General features: G+C 39.5%; 1 protein-coding gene across 10 annotated transcripts in view; it reads right to left on the bottom strand.

Moving 5' to 3' along the window:
• Positions 1-20,250, bottom strand: part of DGKI (diacylglycerol kinase iota) — a 395,960-nt gene that overhangs the window by 153,953 nt on the left and 221,757 nt on the right. For 9 of the 10 annotated variants that reach the window (XR_008998562.1, XM_057504799.1, XM_057504796.1 and 6 more), the window contains 5 exons: positions 19,494-19,576; positions 17,566-17,626; positions 8,477-8,590; positions 7,044-7,181; positions 3,969-4,047 (listed from right to left, as the gene is read on the bottom strand). Coding sequence is in view for 9 of the 10 variants with exons in the window: in XM_057504799.1 (XP_057360782.1) it covers positions 3,969-4,047; positions 7,044-7,181; positions 8,477-8,590; positions 17,566-17,626; positions 19,494-19,576 (475 nt within the window). In the remaining variant the exon portion in view is untranslated. The remainder of the gene's footprint in view (positions 1-3,968; positions 4,048-7,043; positions 7,182-8,476; positions 8,591-17,565; positions 17,627-19,493; positions 19,577-20,250) is intronic. The other variant, XM_057504798.1, reaches the window with a different exon arrangement.

Genomic DNA, 20,250 nt, shown 5'->3' on the forward strand with positions numbered 1-20,250 from the left:
GATAGATCTTTCTCCCAGTCGCTTCTCATCAGACAGTCGGCTGATTCAGCTGCACCTCTCCAAGTCCTAACCTTTTTAAAGAAATCTGTCTGTCCTCCATGCAAATCATGAAACATTCATAATCCTTTGAAATGTGCAGATGTGCATGTCTCTGTATATTCAGTGAAAATAGTAAATACTAAATAAAATTTAAATACTGCCTCCTCTAGAGTCATAATTGCATTTCCTTGACCTTGCAGCATCAGGTTCAACTCCTCTGAATAAGTAACTTCAATGAGGCAGTAAAATTTAAGCATCCAGTCTCAGACTAAAAGTTGGATGTGTTTAATATACTTCGTGTCCAAAAAAATGACAATCTAATTCATACAGCAGCAAAGTGAGACCTAACTTTGCCACTTGATAACCGTAATCATTCTTAATGTGGCTATATGTTAATAGATTGGAATGTTTTCAATGTACCTCCTCAGGCACTGTCATAATGCAATAATGATTAAAGTACTGGGCAAGAATCCAACTGACAATTAAATGGCCAATTCTATTTCATCTCCAAATTCTGTTCCAAATGACTGCACTTTCTGATGCACAAGCAGTTCAACCACGTAGGGTTTAGCCACCTTAAGAATAAGAAAACATCTCTGTTTTCCAATCAAATGAAGTATAACCTTTCTGATCAAATTAAGAAAACCAAATAATTCAAATGCTTGCATTCTTTCTATACAAAGTAAATCACAATGTTAAGACTATTTTCACTCCTTGCTTGATTTTCTACAGGTAATTCTACAAGCATTTACATAGTAACACCACCAATAAACTGTCTCAAAAGAAATGTCATGTCCGTTTTCCCTTCTAAAAGAAACACAACACAGGTAATAATGCAAAAATCTGCATTCATTGCATGTCAGTTTGATGGGCTATTTCAGGTCTATCCCCAAACTGTTCCCGCAGTTAAATTTTTCAAGAGTCTGCCTTAGTGAGATTTGTATTTATTACTCATCACATGCAGATGGATTGGCATAATTTCCAATTTAAAGTGCTATGCATTTTTTTGGCTAATACCTCAGGCATTATTCTACCCAAGCTCATTTTTTAAAATAATGACTCTCATGAGGCTGGGAGTCATTCTCTAAGGATTTTATGGCAAATGATACAAGTTTTGTCATCAAGTCTCAAGCTGTGAGTGGCTGTGTTTGAGAACAGTTTGCAGAGTCTCAACTATGAGCGTTCTTGGCTTGAGAACAGCCACTCATTATCTACCAATACAAGTCAGTCAGTCCACTTGTATTGAAAATGTGACCTGGCTATCTTTTCCTTCTGCTGGTGAGCTTGATATTTGATTATTGAGGTAAAACTAAAGGGAAAATCCAAATAAACAGAAAACAGAATACAGAATATATATATATATAATACATATATATATAATATATATATATATATGTGTGTATATATATTTGCTTGATATTTGCTTATAATATATAAGCTTGATATTTGACTTTGAAGTCAAACTACAGGGAAAATCCAAATAGACAGAAAACACACACACACATATATACATCTATAAAGTATATGTATACTTTATATTTAAAGTATTTGTACTTGAATAATTATGCTTTTCATCATAAATCATGATTTTTATTTAACACAAAAAGAATAGATTACCAGATACTAAAAAGTCCCCACCTTTGCTCTAGGCGTATCAACCAAATCTGGTTCCAGTATTTTGTGGATATTTATTTGTGCCCTTTCTACATCGCCTGCACAAATGTTGCAGCTGTTTCTCTCAGTCTACATCAATTCTCCCTTATCAGCTCTTCAGCTGATTTTCTACAGGTAATTAATTTTTTCCTCAAAGGCTCTGGTTTACCTGCAGGACAAATGTTCGCAATTCCATTCCATATTCATGGAAGCACTTATACTAAGCCTCAGCAATAAACTGTTCATAGATTAATGCTTGGCATCTTTTATCCAATTGTTTTATAATCTCACACATACATATAAAACTATGTATATATACATATGTACCACAATTTGCATAGTATTCTCTAAAATGAAAGAGTCCCACAGCTTAAAGTAAAAGAAAGTCACTTTCCCACAAGAATTATCTTCGAAGTCTGCCTGGTCTTTCCACCTTAACGTCTCTCTTTCTGCTCCTTTCTTACTCTGAGGCATAGAAGTTCATCATAATGCAAGGAAATGTATCAGTAGGATAACTTTCAGATTCATTAGATAAATATCAGGCTCCCCTGAATGAGCTCATTGTGAGCCACAAACTCATTTAGGCCTCCATTCATGCCAGGCTGTCTATTTTGGGAGATATATGCATTAGTGACAACTGTGTTATTTTACAAATCTTGCTAATGAACTTAAGAGTTTTACTAGCAAGTCAGATCTGGAATCTCCTGAAGAATCTGAAATAAAAAATGGGGTAAGAAATGGAGAAAGAAATCTCCATTTACTTCCCCAAATTAAGTCTCCTTAAAGACAGGAAGGGCAAACTGGTGATAAATGTCTGCCCTAACGTAAGACCCTCTGAATACCTTATCTCCAAGAACTGTCTATGGCACAGAGGTGGGGAGGTAGTGGTGTATTTGATTTGGTTTCTGATTTGGCTATTTGTGGTTCTGTTATCAACCAACCTTTCTATCTGTGATTTTCTGGCTAATCAGAAAGAAAAGCCAAACTATGGTTCTCTTTTCAACTAGGACTGCTTTTATTTGGCACAGCATTTGACCCTCAAAACTTCATGAAAGTAGGAAGGCAAAATCTACCTGAACTGCTGAATTCAGTAAGAGAATTACAGGTTTGAACTTTGGTTCCCTAGTGTGTTCTAACAGTCTTCACCCTGTATAGCTCCACTCATCTTTAGTGCATTGGAGTGTTATTAGAATTTTCTCGGCCTTTATTACTGGAATCCGAACATTTGAATTCTAGCTTTTAAGACTCTGTATTTCAACTTTAGTGAGTTAAAACCACTTATGCTCTTGAAGAATCTGGAAGAAAAGAAGTAAGATAATCCTTCATTTTTTTTACTTTTGTCTCACAAATTACTTAACTACCCTAGAGCCTAGCATTATTTTGGTTATATATTAACATATTCATAAGAGACTAGGTACAGATATAGTTACAAATATAGGAATAGACACAAATGTTTAGTCTAATTACATTAATAAGAGAATTTATGAGAAAGAGAGTTTAAGAGACACTGAGTCAGCAAGTGTAGAAGACGGGGGCTTCAAAGCATCAGCCTAAATCCTAAACTTTCTCAGCTCTGAATGGCATAAGAAATTTTCAATAAAATTTACCTAACTGTATGTCATTATTTCAGCTTTGTTCTCTTTCAAAACTTGTTTTGCTTCCCCAGTACTGAATCCATCTCTTTGCTTAAACTGACCCTCTCATCTTCATTGATCCCCCTTCTATCCCATTCAGGGGGTGATCCCCAGCACCTTCCACACCTAATGCAATCATCATCATATCCTTTTCTTCCAACCCAAACCGCCTATGGCCCCTCTATTGTTTTAAGGTGTTGTTTCTTTTATGCACACGGGGAGGAGTTTTATGTTTTTGCTAGGAGATTTCAGTGGGCCTGGTTATGAAGTGTTAGACTTGAATGATTGGTTTGAGAAGCTATGACTATCCTAATGACATCAGTGAAAGAATCTCTATCACTTGCTAGTAGTTTATTAACTTCAAAGTTTACAGTCATACTTAAAGATTAGCAGCCCCAATACCTGGAGCAGACCTCCAGTTCTGCCCTTCCCCATCTTTGAGACCCTAAACAATTCAGTCTCAGGGTCCCATTTGTAGTAAGTTCCTATCTTGTCTAGTTCCCAGGGTCCTCATGAAAGTTAAAATGAAACAACACTGAAGCACACCATCAACACGTAAGTGATATGCAAACAAAAGGGAACATGCAAAACACCTGCTGGAAACTTCCTCCCTGGGAGATGGAAATGGGACGTTGTCCTCACCTCTGGATTCATGGAACTCCAGTGTAACGTGGGCATCAAATCCCAGGCTGAAGTAATTATTGAAAACATTCAGAGGAAGCTGCAACGATGAACAAAAAGGTAGAAGTTAAGTTGTGTGTAACAGGAGGAAAGAGAAAAATGAAGCCCTAAAGCCAGACATCCACCTCTGGGGCAGTCCCTAGGAAAGAGATGAGTCACAACCCAAGGGAGAGAGTGTCTACATAAAAAGGACAGGATTTTTAAAATTAATTCATTAGTGAAAGCTCAAATCAAATAATACTCCCAAGAATTTTAAGTAGTATAGAAAACAAGAGACACAAATACAAATTATTAAATTAGAACTATTCTTGTGGATATTACTAAGAGAACCTAATTAAGCTGAGGGATGCAGATTTGCAAAAGTTACAAAGGATGACTCACTAAGCAAACTAAGTTCAGTTGTAAGGTCATGTCTAATCCACTGAATCAATGGATACTCTTTGAGAATTTATGTTCAGCATATTAATATTACAGTTTAAAATTAATAATAATATTTAATCTGTTTATGCTTCACCTATTTTAAAAATTACATATTTTGATAAAAGTTATAAGGAATAAGGCACTGGGAGACATTCAGCTATTCTTGATCTATGTACATATATCTCGGTATGATTCAGGTTCCTATTAAGCCTATCAAGCCTCATATCTTTCATATGACCATGAAATATGCAAACGTAGACACACAGATACACACACAAGTCTTAGCTTTCCTTCCCAGAGTCCTCTGGGTCCCTGAGTATTATCGCTTCAAGCTCAATAAAAGGAGAGAACTATAAAACCTAAAATCGTGCATTGAAACCTCAAATTTCGCTGTGATTTTAAGGCTTCGATTCAATGTTAGAACCATCAGAAAGGCACGTGGAAAATGCCAGACGGGAAATGGGGATTCTTCCACTTTTCTTTCTGCAGCACAGAGTAGAAGATAAATGTTAAAGTAAATAGAGAGGTAATTTTATCTCAGCTTGGATAATGTCTCCAGATAATTATCAGGTTTATCCTCCAGATAGAAATACACTTCTCTTCTATTAGAAATAAGTGTTTAACCCTCATTATTCCAAAAGTAAGTGTATTACAGTGTTTCATGTGTCAAAGTACAATTTTCTATTTGACTAGAGTGAGAACCTTGTCCCATTAAGGACAAAATGGAATGAAAGGGAGAGTAAAGGAGAGATATTAATACAGAAAGAAAGAAAATGGATTGCCTTGGTCTCTAATGGAAATAAAGAATGAACCTTTCATGAAGGGTCCTGGGTCAGAGCTTAAAATGATTCAGAGGTCAAATCATCCTTTAGAAATGGTTACAACAGAGAATGTGGAGAGAAACTAAAAACAGAGCAATGTCAACATCACAACACCCTCTCCTGGCTTCATATTTGAGAATGTCCAGTTCCTGCTCTTAAACAAAATACCAGTCCTTAGTAATGACAGCAGAGACTGGGGATCCTGCCAAAACCACAGATACGTTCATCTCTACCATTTTTGTTCTTTTGGCAACAATTCTAACTCATGTCTTAGCATCTACTGATAACTTAGTGGAACATCTGGTCACCATCCCCTAAATCATACCCCGATTTAGTCTGTTACTAAGTTCTTCATCATAGTTTCCAGGAAAAATTGCCCCAATTTCCTACACATCTCCTCAAAGATCCATTTTCAAAGCCCTTCAATTATCTAGATTACTGTTCCCTGGCGGCACCAAGAAGTCTTTCCATTTCTTAAGCTGTTGGGAAGAGATTCAAATACAGATTTCAGTTGGGGGCCTAACAATTCTATGTTTAGTGCGGAAAGAATCTTACAGTTTCCATATGGCACACTTTTCACTTTGGCTGTTTTCTATCCAAGTTCTGTAAGTCAAATACATTAGACGTCATATCCCAAGATAATACTTGCTGTTTAAAAAACATTGTGACATTATGAACTCATGATCAATTAAGAAATCATGATATCTACTGGAAACCTTACAAATTCTGGATCATGGTTTAGGTGAAAAACAAAACAAAACAAAACTTGAAGACAAGGTAAAACATGCCTTAATCCATTTTAGCCAAATAAGAAACTTGAGTATGTATTCACAATTGGTCAGGATCATGGTGTTAATGAATAAATGGGTGTTGGTTTGGTCTAAAATGATAACTGGGGTTCAGTTTGTTTTAAGGCTGAAACATCCATGAAATCTTGGCTTCAGTCAATGGGATAATCCAACATAGCAGGGGTAGGTTTCAAGTACAGATTCCTGGGCCTTAACCTGCGTTTAGTGAATCAGAATCCCTGGAGTCTGGGGTCTTATAATCTGTATTTTTAATAGGCAGACCTGGAGATTCTTAGGCATAGAACAACCTGAAAATACTACCACAGAAGAAAAGTAGCAAGTAATATGGAGGAAGTAGCTACTTGGCAACCTGTCAAATTTATCTGAATTGAGGCCAAAACTTAGACCCAAATGTTCCAGTGAAGCTCTACATGAGCATATTTACAACTATATCCCTTGGTTTGTCCTGAGTTGAAGTAAAAGCTCAATCACTGAAGGAAAACCAGTTAAGTCAAAAAAGTTAAAAAAAAAACATTTAAATAGGAATCTTTAAGTTCCATACAAGTGTTAAAAATGACTTAGTTAATATTTCCTAAACATAAATGTTATGTGATACCAGACCAGAAATCTCAGGAGGTTATCTTTCTATTGAAAAGAGCACGTGCCTAATGCTTCAGAACATCCATGTTTCATCTTCTCATAGGTTATGAGTTTACAATGAACTTGAAAGATTAGAAAATACATACATATCCTTCTGGTATGGAAGCTGAGGACAGAGAACTGCTCCCTGAGCTCTGGAAGCAGGTTGGAATCTAAGTCCTTAGACGTCTAGGGGGCAGAATCACTGGGGTAGCGTTACACTCATAGGCCTCGTAGCCAGAAACTCCACCGCTATCCTGTTATCTCATAGGAAGAATCGGCACATGATTCTCCACCCAGAACTGTATTTCCTGTGGCTCAGGCAGATGCTCCAGGGCTCCTTTAAACTGAAGAAAGAACTCTCTGACCTTACAGACGCCATCTTCAAGTTCTTCTGGAGGCAAATCTGGGTTTCTTTCCACATGGAGGTTCCAGCGATCGAGCTGTACAATGGTCCCATCTTCTACTTGGCAAAGGATCTTAGAAACAGGCTCATCCGTGTAGCCCTAAGGAATCAAAAACACACGCATGGCAGTCTGGAGCGGCAGCGCCGGAGCCAAAGGTATTTTCATGCAAGGAAGAGCTCTTCTGCTACAGCGCTCTGTTTGTTCTGCTTCTCGCAGGGCTCGGGGTTAATCCGTCTTCCTCAAGGTACTTGGAACTTAAGACAATAGTCACAGCTAATGGGCACAGAAACACTAACTCTACCCGGTTTGGGCTGGAGAATAATTTTTGCCGGCACAAAGAACCAATAATCAGTGGTAGGCATTTGAGGGCCATGCTGGATGGCTGCTTTTATCAGGGTGAAAACAGGACCCCCCAGACCCTCTACTAGAGGAATTTGGGGGATACATGGAGAAAGTGTGGAAAAGAGGGAAAATGATCAAGGCAGCAGCTGACAGACAATTTCTTATACTAACATTCCACTCCACTCACCTCTCCTTACCCTTGGTAGCAGGACACCACTGCTTCCATGACCTGCAGCAAGTCTGACTGGGGAATAGCCCTGTGAGGGAGCTACTTACCCCTGATCGTGCATTAAGGATAGTCAGGTCATGGATCTGGATGACAGGGGTTAACACTGACAATACATGGCTTCATGTAAATATAGTTATTTACATTATGCTTAAAAAAACAACAATAAAAAAAGACCTGTGTAGGTTAATCAACCAAGGCCCAATTACTATCTGCAAATATTTGATGATAATTTTCCTGGAGACCAGGCAATGGTCTCATATGAGCAGATGAAAAGCTGGTAGGCAGCACACTGTGCCTCCTTACTCTCTTAGTACTGTAAAAAAGTAAATAGTGAGATATCTGGTGATGACAGGGAAGCTACACCCGCTAAGCTGGCCTGCGGTCAGCTCATGGTGGAAAACCAAAGCCGTGATAAATCTGACTGGAAAAACCAAATGCTCAGCAAAAGTGACTCTCCCAAAGTAAGGTCTGAACCAGATTTGCTATTACGCCAGGGCTGTGGGTCAGGATCAATTCAAGTCTGTGTGATCGCTTTACATCAAAGCTTAAAGCCAACCCACCTGCTGTCTTTTAGTGGCTACTGCAAAAAGCCCAGGTCCCTGTACTAACCCCATTTTTTTTTACACTATGCTTTCCCTTCTTCTCCAGCTGATTGTAAGTTTAAACTGAAGAAGGTACCAGATACAATCATGGTTTGTGGGCACCTCGATTCTCAACTCCAGCTTACTCCTCGGAGGGGAGACATATTCCCCTTCCATGAGAACATCTGGGGGTCCGGGGACCCTGCCGCTGACGACACGGGCAGCCCAGGGGCCGTTCTTACCCCGCCCCAGTTGAGAGTCCGAGCCAGGTCGTTGCCAGTCCCCAGAGGGAGAACCCCGACGGGAGGCTGGGGGCTCAGCTGTAGTTCATCCAGAATGGAAAGGATCCAGCCCACCTACAGACACATTGGGGGCCAGAAGAGAGATAAGAAAGACAGATAAGTTACAGAGAAGACAAACTGAGAGGAGGAAGAGGCTTTAAAGACCAAAATGGAATCCTTTTATTTTTTCATTAAAACATCCCTCCAGTGGCCAGGGAAACAGAAAGCCCACATCTCTCAGGCGGTTCCAAAATGGCAAGTCTCTTACATGGAAAAGGACACTTTGTATATACTCTATCTTACAGGTAAAACTAGACCTATTCATCTGTAAGCTTAACAACAGATCTACTTTAAAATTGAGGAGAGTTTAAAGTTGAGGAAGGTAGAACACAGGTCACTGGAGGGAATATAAGACTCAGAATCAGACTGAATTTCAAGTCTGGCTCATGTTGGCTACATGTTCTTGATTAAATGATGTCACCTCACTTGAGGCTCATTCACCTGATTTTCAAAATAGAGATTATAATGCATATCTCACCAAATTTTTTATAAACTAAAATGTACATAAATCCCTGATACCGTCCATGGTATCACCTTTGAAATTAGTAGTGTTTTCCTAAATGCCCTGCAATCCTCTTAATGAAACATTGTGAAAACATAATTATGTGTGGACCTAATACTTATTATAAGTTTAGGCAGAAAATAGATACTTACATACTAGAATCATATTTCTGTTTCATCTTTTCCTAAGATAAATAATACTTGAGGTTTAATCTTACTATAACTATTTAGAAAAATCATCTAAAAGTTGGAAATAGCAAAAGGAGACTTGCACATCCTCACAGTGCCAGAGTACAGAAGCAGTTCTCCACAGGCCTACCTAAGACTTTGTAGGTTATTTTGAAGATGTCTGCCCTGTACAGATACAAATGTCCAGAATAGAAGATTACTTTAAAGGGGCATAAACCATTTTTGTTTCACAATAGGAAAATTATTTTGATATAAACTGTAAAATCCTTTTCTTCTAGTCCTCCAATAAATCAACTTTATCATCTTGTTGGTTCCTTCATTAGAAGCTAAATAAATTTTTGACATGTATTCATTCTGCATTTATGTGAAAGTCATGTTTTTAATTTCCTTGAAAATTGTACTTTAATAGTGCATTTACCGAACACTACAGAACTGAGCAACTGATATAAAATGATAAGTATGCTAGATTAAGATAGAAGAGGAAGATGCCTACCTACTCTCAAGGATTTTGCAATTAACAGAGTGACATACTGGTTGCAGTCTGTGTGCTGGTCCCTGAGCAAAGTTCTCTAATGAATTATCTCATTAGATTTCATAATAATTCATAAGATGGATATAACTTACATCTCATCTTATAGATAAGAAACCCAAGACTTGGAAGGGTCAGTGACCTCCTTATGTCATATTATTTATGCAGTAGAGATGGAATTTAAAATTAGATGTGCCAGACACCCAAGGCAGGGAGCCTTTAAAGAAAGAATTAAACCCAGTTCTGGATATGGCCAGACTGCCCCAGAGACAATGGCATGTACTTTTGGAATCTTTGGAGCACTGGAGAATTCCTAGAAATTATTTCATCAAGTTCAGTTAATTTGCAGATTGATTAACTGAGGGGCAGAGAGGTCATGTAACTTGCTCAAGCCTAAATAATTAAGAATGACAGTCAGAGATACGTCAGGTCTCTTGGCTTCCATCCAAAATCCTTTCTTCTCCACATGATTACTTCCCAGGAAGTAAGGTTTGCCTGTCTGTCAAAAAGTCTGAAGTTGTGTGCTTACCTTCTAGAAAGGCATGCCTCAATATTCACCCAACACGATGAACTAAAACTCCAGATCTGTAAAAGTGTCCGTCCCCCCAAACTGGGCAATTTACTCTGAGACAGCCTTAGATCCTGACCGGAGCTGGTTCAGCGCTTCTTTCCCACACGGCGCTAACGGAGCCGGCTACTGCGGGAGAAGGGCAAGGGAACAAAAGCCAGGCGCCGCAAGAGCTCTGATGACTCTGCCTGATGCTGTATCTGCTCTGCTAAAAAGCACAGACTGCGCACGGGAAAAGTACATACTTTTAATAAGCTACAAAAAATGGGTTAAGATTATTAAAAAGGACACAGACACTCAGAAGTTCCGACAATCAGGGATCAATAGCTGCAGGTTCAAACAGCCCTGGGCAGAACCACACTCTCTCGGAACTACAATGGAACTTAGTGCAAGTCGAATTCAACGTCCCCTACAAAGCAGGGAAAAGAAGGCAGTCTCTTTGAGACTCCTGAGAGATGATCATTCAGCCTGCCTTTTATGACATGTACTTACAAATCAGTCTATATTTTTAGGTAGATTTAAATTAGAAGTTTTTTTTAATGTTTAGTTGAAATATGTGTCTCTTTCTTGGTAAAGGTACGCTGTGACTCCACACTTTCACTCTAGACACAACAACAGTAAAAATAATCTTCAGGAGCCAGAATTCAACAAAACACAAAACGCAGAGGAAGCCAGGAGTTTGGCTTCTGTCTGATAAGGGTGAATGAAAGTGCCCCCTGCTGGCAGGAGGCTGCATGTGACCCAGGCTCCCCCTGGCGGGGACACAGGCAGGGAGAAGGGCGCAGAACCACTGCCTGAGGCCAGGCCCAATGGACGGGGCAGACCTGCTGGGGCTGGCAGGGGAGCCTCTCTCTACAGTAGCCCAACATCCCCCTGGCTCGCTGATAATCCTGAGACTCCTTTGACACTCCAGGACGGGAGCTCGGCCACCTAACGGGCTCCTGAAACCATTCCACCAGTTAAAGACACAGAGTAAAGTGATGCAAAGAGAAGGGAAAAGTCAAACACAGCACAGCACCTCCTGCTGAAGAGGAGCCTGCAAAGACAAGCTCCAAATCCCAGGAAGAATGGAACACTAGAAGGATGGAAGGTGAGGGGACTAATGAGCAGCCCATGAAATGCAAATAATGTGCAAATGCCTTTGAAAAGTAAGTGCAAATGACTTTGAAGTAAGTGTCCCTAACTTCCATGAATTGCAGGGGTGTCTTCTAATAGTCTTTTGATGGGTACAATTCAAACCCTCTTGAGCTCTGTGCCTATTGTTTTCTCAGAGAAGGTGAGAACCAATTAGCCACGGGATGCTACTGTTCCACAAAATGGCACAGCCCTTTGATTTCTCACCTTCTCCTTCCCTCTTACACTTGGCAGACACAGAAAAGGAAAACACACAGTTGATTTGAATTAAAGGAACTTCCCCTCTCTTATCAACTGTTCTGCTTTAAAAACTGCATAAATATATTCTATCTCTTTTCAGTTAATCAAGTATTTAATTTCCCCTGAATACAAACAGGTAAATTTAGTATTCCAGCATTACTTAACCTTTGAGTACCAAATGCTTCCTGCCTTTCACAGAACATCCTTTTTGTCATGAAATTCTGTATACAGTCGATGTTGGACTAACAGTTCTTTGGCTGAGGTAGGTCCGGATCCTCTGCACAGCTCCTGAGTAATTTTTCTCATCCAAGATCTACATCACTGCCACCCAACAACCAGCTTCTTCAGAGGGCAGCATAAGGTAGGGGTATAGGGCGCACAGAGCTGGAGGGAGCCCAGTGATGTCTGAAGCTCATACTGGCCAGGTAACTTTAGGAAGTCACTTAATCTACATTCCTTCATCTGTTAAAAAAAGGATAATTAATTATACCTGCCTCTTAGTGTTATTTTTATCAATTAAATAACATGTAGCCCTTGCTCAGCACATGCCTGACAAGCAGGACGTGCTAAACCAACATCAGCGGCTGTGATCAAGCTGTATTTTTCTTCCTCTTTCTTTACTTCACCTATAAAGATCCACTTTCCTAGAAGCAAAATGCTCTTCCTGTTGCTCCACTTCAAGACAGGTTGAGCCTCAAGTTCATAAATCCATCTCACCTTTGACTGCCATCACATGACATGCTCTCCCTTTCACAGATTATCCAGAACAGGAAAAGCCAAGCTCCACTACAGCAGAAAGGTGCTGTGAAAAAAGACACTGTAAACAAATACACCCCCAAGAGCAGGAGGCATAACAGATCTGGAGTGTTAATCTGTGTCTCTGTCCTTATAAAAGAAAAGCTCTACAGAAGATCTTAAGGCCCAAAGCAGTTATGGGGGGCTCTCCCAGCCCAGGAACCAGGACCCTGTTCCTGCTGGGAATCCAAACTACAGGTCCGTGGGCAGGGCCTTTCACACTTCCCCAAATCATCCCCACCAGCTCATGCACACCCCTTCAGTTAAATTCAGTTAATTGCAACACAGGACACTTGGTGCATTTTCCACTGCAAGTGAAGAAAACTATCTGGATAGAGTGAAATCATTTTCCAGTTTGCAGTGTCCCTTCCTGCTTTTGTGTTGGGAAGAGCTGTGCTGATGACCTAAAGCTCCGGGGTTCTGGGCTTTGTCTCTGAGCAGCCCGGCTGTGCAGCGGCCAATGCTGCCGCCACCTGGCCATGCTCAGCTATAGCGCCGCCGAATGTCTCCCCAGGGCATTCTGAGCAGTATTCTCATCCTGCAGTACACTAACGTTTCAGCCAGCTGAGGAGTGGAGCGGACAGTGAATTGACATGTTCTTTGAACAGAACAAATGCACGTTGTGTTGTATTTCCCTGTATCAGATTCAGGGGGAAGAGTGAAGAATACACATATTAAGAAATCAAAAGAAAACAAGGGCAACATTTCTGAACTCTGAAAGATAATTAGGACAGCATTTAATGCCTGGGTGTCTCTAACATATACACTATGATTCTGCTTATCAATATTCTAATTTATATTTGAAACTTACTGGTTTATAGAGTTCATCATGTGTTAAAACAACTGTGCTTAAATTCCTCCCTAAAGAAATTAAGATAGAAGATTATGTATGAGCTTTTTTGAAATAGAAGGTAGAACTTAGGATGCCCCTGCACTCGTTCACATTGACTACCACTGATGCTGTTCTGGGAGCTTCCTCTAGAGGTGGGGGGGGAGGAGATAGACAGGCTGAGGGTCTGGGAGAAAAGGGGCTTGGCAAGACCTGCAAGCTGCCATCAGTTAAAGGAAAACACTACTTTGTTCCCTGTGGTGGCTGTCTTAAGTCAGGGTGTGGGAGCGTCTACTGTTTAGGCCTATCCTCATCTGGGACAGCCAGGTGAACAAGGAAGAACCAAGTAGGTGGTGAAAGGCAAGTTAACTGCAGGCCTTTGGAAAGTAGTTGACCTGGTTAAAGGTGGACCTGCTGATCCAGGCCAGCTCCCCGGGGCCCACCCAGCAGGGATCATGTTACAGCCCAAGGAGCCTTAGGGAGGGTGAGGTGTGTGTGTGTGTGTGTGTGTGTGTGTGTGTGTGTGTGTGTGTGTGAGTGTGTGTGTGTGTGTGTGTGTGTGTGTGAGTGTGTGTGTGTGTGTGTGTGTGTGTGTGTGTGTGTGTGTGTCGTGTGTGTAGTGTCTTGGTTTACATTCTCTTCAATTCAATTGTTAAGCAAGGTGGCAACCACAGCGAGCTGGGTGGGTGGAAATGTGCCCAAGGAAGGGGGAGAGTACAAATATATCACAGTCCAAGAGCAACTATTTCTAGTTTGTAAACATGCAGGTTTGAGATCATTCTTATTAACTCACTTTTCTCAGCCTTGAAATCAAAGGTAAGAGGTAAGACCAGCCCATCTGATCCCTACAAGCACCTCGGAAATGTGCAGACCAGCGGCAGAGATGACACCCGAGCCGCGCACTGCGGCAGCTTACTGGCCTCCAGCCACGAGCGGGGACGAGCACTCCGATATGGCTCGTGCAAACCGGAGGCGCCGGGTGGAAATACATACGAGACGGCACGAATCGAACATAAAGCATCTCATTAGTGATTTTTATACTGATCACACATTGAAATGACAATATTTGGGATATATTGGCTTAAACAAGACACATTATAAAATTAATTTCACCTGCTTCTTACTTTAAGTGCCTTCTAGAAAACTTAAAATTAACAATGTGGCTTGAACAACAATGTTCTGTACTATTATAATGCTACCATGGTGAAGACCTTTACGGATCCAAATGCATCCCTCTGCAGAATGAGAACTTCTCAAAAGACGTTAAGGAACATGCCAAAGATCACAGAAATAGTGGTAGAACCATCTCTTCCTTCTCCAAGTACAATACTGGGAGATAGTAAAAAGCATGAGGAAGAGTGATGGAACATAAAATTAAAGTAACTATTATTGAAGTCTAAGAACCTTTTTTTTCCCAAATTAATGAAATATTTCATATTAAATAATAATTTATACACAAACTAATGTGGTTACGAGTTAACTATCCTCACCCTAATCAGTCAAAACCATTCCATTTCTGATTCTCTCTGGAAACTTGTTACTAGACTGAGAGAATTCTGACAGCTCCTACAGTGCTAGATATGCTCACTAACTAGAGGCTGAAAACCTATGACAAATACATACCTGGCATTCTCAGGAATTATGCTTCACTTGCCAAAAGCCAACAGTTTTTCTTTGTGAATCCATCAGGAGGCCTCTTGTTCATTCAAAACTACTCAAAACCCATTCAAAATTTAAAGTTTCACATTCTAAACTAATAAAATTAAAATATCAACCACATACCTTGATAAACATTTCACAAACCCATATATCTTTCACAAAACACCTTACCTTAATGAGGTAGAATAAACCTGGTTTTATATAAGGTACGAGATAGGCAGAGTTATGATTCTGCATGACTGGGCTAAAGACAAAAATACCTAGTTCACATATACACACTGACTCTCAGGTAAATACACTACTTTTATTTTGGGTCCCTTGTAACAGGCATGCCTCAGTGCATTTGTGACTTATGGGGAAGCACATGAACACTGAAGTTTGGACCATAGATAAGGTCCCTGAGAGGAAAAAGTACCTAGAACATTAAAGTAATACTTTACCTTGTGGATTACTAATTGTGGTACATTTAAAGAAGAGATGCTTGAAAAGACCAGATCAGAAAAGTTGGAGGACCAGGTAGTCTAGGTGTCAAGGTGATACGAGTGGCCCCAGAGTGTATTCACAGACATTCAACACTGTAAAGTGGGCTGGGTGCTAGGATTCATTGGGGATGTACCAAGTCTCACTTACTTATTATTCTGGGTTTTGTCTCAGACATGCTAATTGAATTTGAATTTGCCAGTCAAATCCTAGTCTCCAAATTCAATGATAATTCTCTAGCCCCTCCTTAAGGATACAACCATTGCCTCTTTCTTGAAACACCTTGATTGGTTGATTTGACAGAATAGACTACCAGTGGTCCTTCTATTTTTCTCATTTTCCTTTTAACTTTGTCTTGGCCTCCATGATTCTAGGTGTTTTCAAGTGTCTGGACTGGGTTGTCTTCTCTCTTCTCTTTGCCATTTATGTTTTGAAATCTCATGTTTTCAAATACTTATCTAACTGCAGAGACTGCCTCAAAGCCACATAATCTAGAACAGTGCTTCCTACACATACGTCTGAATAGAGGAAAGGAGGAAGCAAGAGGGGAGAGAGGTGATGGGAGACTTCGCAGATGACGGGAGGTTCAGAAGGCGGAGCACCCAATCAGTGATGAAGCCTCGAGAAACCGAGATGGAGCAGGTGGGAAATGGAGAAGGAACAATGGTGTGGATGTGAGGTCATGGTCACCTAAGAGAAGAACTAGATAATATTCAGGACATTAGGCACATCCTCGACTTGTCTGTTGTTGCCACTGAGATTTAGGAGAGAAAAGATGTGAGTGGGATGCTGAAGTCATATAGGAAGAGAAGGAGATTCTAAAAATAACAAAGATAATTTCAGTTAAGAGTCATAGTGAGTTTATCCTTTTATTTAAAATAACTAATCTAGGGGAAGGCTGAGGTAGGAAGAAGACAGTACATGTGTGCGTGTGAGAATTAAATTAATTCTCAATTAAATTAAGTCTGTTTATTAAGTATACATACATACATACATACATACATACATACACATCCCTAAAAATATATCTCCCTAGAACACTGCAATTGATCAAAATTTCATTGGTATTGTTGGGGGAAAAATTCCATGGTCAAATAATTTTGGAAAACACTGGGTTAAACAAAATGAAATAGGTTTGGTTTCTTTGCTCCAAGACTTTATAATGAATTTATAGACTAATAATGAGTATTACAAACCTTGAAGAATGGTAAATAGAATTTTCCCAACTGAAAAATGTTTTCCTCTGCAGAGACTATCTTAAGGGACCAGTGGAACCCCTGTTCCATTTCTTTCCAGTTGCATTATTAGTGTCTAATGCACATTCAAAGCCACATTAGGTGCTCATGTGCTATGAAGAGAAAATTAGATTTTGCTGCTACCTTTGAGAATAAAACATTCTAATTAGGGGATGAGAGAAAAGCCAAGAATAGCTTCATAGTAAAATCCTAGGTCCCCTGATAGTGGATTCCAGATACATAAGAAAAAGGCACTGGACAGTAGAATCTAAATGTCCTGATTCTTGGCCTTTGCTAAATATACCAACATATGTAGAGGGGATATGGAGAAAGAGATGAAACAGAGGGCAATACAAACATAATACTAAACTGCAGCCCAATTCCATCTTTTCTTCAAAAACGAATACTATTGAATGATCTTTAAGGCAAACCAATGTTAGTATTCCAGGTTTTATTTCCATTAGTTAAAAAAAAAAAGCAACAATTTAATTGTGTCCACATACTTTTTGATAATTGTGACCAGTTATTAAGAAAAAATGGAAATAAATGAGTTTGTACATTTAAAAGGATTTAGTCATCTATAATCTTCATTCTAATGATCTGACCACATCCTTACCTTGTAGAATGGGAAGGGATATAGTTAAGGGCATGAAACATAATTTAGAAAAATCAGGCATGACTCCATGAAGATAATAACAAAGTCCCTTCTAACCCACAGGGCTGTGTTAGGGGACTGGAAAGACGGTGAGGGGAAAACAAAGAGGACTGTCATAGGAAAAACTCAAGATGGAAAAATACTGCAGAGAACTGGATTCTCTTTCAAGGACCTACCGTTCCGTCCCCACCACAGGCGAGAATTCGCAGATTTGGTACTTTCCTATACAGCTCAAGCCTGCAGAGGAAACAGAAGAGAAAGTGAAGAGAAGAGCACGTCCCTGGGCATAGTAGAGAGAAAACACACAGCAAAGGGGTAGGTGGGATCCACTGCAGAAAATGCATAATCATGAAAATCACAGAACCATCAAAACTTGTTACCAAGTCATCATAAGACAACTGACTCCAACAACGGCATCAGAGTTTGGCAGCAAAAATAATTTTTAAATAGCCAGAGTTGGAATGGGATTTTCAGATGTCCTAGAGCTTTATTTCCCATAATTCCTATGGGTGTGTCAACCCACATTACTTTCCTAGTGAGTTTTGACTTCCTTGCTTTTCCCAGAGTCCTTCTCTCAAAGAAAAATCATGGTTAATTAGCAATCAATAGTCCTTACATATCTCTTCCTTATTTTACTGGTTTTTCCTGGATCTATTTATTTTTCCAAACCTAGACTTCCCATGGTTAATCCTAGCACCCTTTTCAGGGACAGGGGAAGGATGCCCCTCCAGCATTTCTGCCGCACCCGGGTTTCATCTGTCTCTGAACTCACGCACTTACACTCCAATCAACATTTGTGCTCCTCAGCCCAAAGAAGGAAGACTTACTAATTTCTCTTTATTTTGAATTTGCCTGCATAAAATCAGATTTCATTGTTCCTGTTGAAACTTGAGAAAATGCAGTGATCCTGCCCCTGCTAAAAACTTGGCTTCAGTGAAGCTATTAATGGCTCTGCTCTAGAAAACATCACCAATTTAAATGAAATTGTTTTTCTGAAAATATTTCCTGCCCTGCCATGTTCTTTCTGATGATCTATGAAGTGGCTACCTAAAGTTGAATAACTAAAGTGATAAAATTTTTAGAAAAGCATCTAAAAGGGCAAAAAACAGGGTAACAGATATGCCTTAGTACATTCAAAAACAGAGAAAATATAGAAGTCTTCTAGCAAACCCTAGTGGCAAAGAAGTTCATAGAATAAGGGACTGAGAGCAAAAATTAATTTTGTATTTAATGTTCTCCTGAATGCTTAAAATATATAATTTATCCATTTCATATAGGAATATTATTTCTCTACATTCACAGAGTTGCTTTTCTTTGCCTGTGATATTGTTACTTATTTACAATTAATTAGTACCCCTTAAATTCTAATGTTAGTGCAAGTCATAGTCTAATGATAGTCCAAACTATTTTAATACAGATGGATTTTTAAAAGGGAATCAGACAGCAGCAGAAATGTCCTACTCTTTGCCACCATGTGCCCTCCATTAAGGGGAAAATACAGGATACACATCACCTATACCTAAACTTTGTTTTCAACACTTTAACAAAAACACAATTAAGTTTCTGAGAAGCTCAGGAAGGGGATTGAGCAGGAATTAAAATATATCCCCCTTTCTGGTATAGAATGAACAGTTCTACTCAATCTCTCTCAAATGGATATAGATACGCCCACATGACCCTTAATTCCAATACATGAACATATTCATTTACAAATATGGGCACTCTCCACAAAGGTACAGTCACATTCCCACTAACGTACCTCTCCCAAGTTGTACGTGCATAAATAGAAAAATGACAGACCCTTTCTCAATGCACAGACTTGTTAATCTTTTGCAGTTTCATGTACATAGGCAGCAAATGCGCTTGAAGGATTCACTGAGTTAATGACCAGGAAGATGGTTTGGAAAAGAATTAGCCCAAGGATGAATAGGAGGAGGAATAGCAGATGAAATTTCAAAGGGAGGGGAGTAGGGCCGAGACAGTAGATGAGAGATGGTCAAAATATTTCACAAGCTAATCAAATAATGAAGCTTGACTCCACAGCAGACAGTCCTTCTCCATTGCCTAGAAGAGTACAGACCATGGAAGGTCTTTCCAGACTTACGCATCTTTGGGGCCTTCCTGGGAAAGATCAAAGACCTGCCGTGGATTCAGGTACCACATGAACATCTGCAGGACTTTGGTTCCCTGGAAGGAAATATAAAAGGACAATAACAGGAAGAAATTTCCAAATATTAGCTGCTCATTTAAAAATTAGTAAATCCTGTTATCTAAAACAGCATCCAATTATAAATGGCATACGGAAGTTGTTAAAATCATGAACTTTGGCCATCAACATTTATACATAGGTTGAATATCTAGATAAGACTTCTGTCCAACCTGTGTGATCTGGGCAAGTTTCTCAGATTCCTTAAGCTCAGCTTCCCTCTCTGTAACATGGAGATAAGAAAGCCTCGCTCACAAACTTGTTGCAAGGATTAAATGCAATGGTTCAGGAGCACATCACAGTGCTTGGTATGCAGTAAGTGCTCAATGAATAGTATCTGTTAATTTACCATCATTACTTAACATATGAAAATAACAGGGAAGTTATTAGTCAGCCTATGCAATTTAATACTGGTTTTTATTTTAGTGTGCAGATTACTACTATCTTTGCATAATTTGAAATGTAGACAGTATTAGCTAAGTTTGATTTTATCAAGATAATCTTTTTGTAACCAAAGCAGAACTATTATAGGCTCCTCATTACTTACACAGAGAAGTTGCCTATATGTATGTAACAAGTCAGTGGTATCAAATCCTACTTTGACATTTTGCAATTCCCAAGTCTGTGTCTGTTTGTCCAAGTCAAACATTTCTCT

Source organism: Manis pentadactyla, chromosome 7 (assembly GCF_030020395.1).
Source record: "Manis pentadactyla isolate mManPen7 chromosome 7, mManPen7.hap1, whole genome shotgun sequence".
NCBI classification, from domain to species: Eukaryota; Metazoa; Chordata; class Mammalia; order Pholidota; family Manidae; genus Manis; species Manis pentadactyla.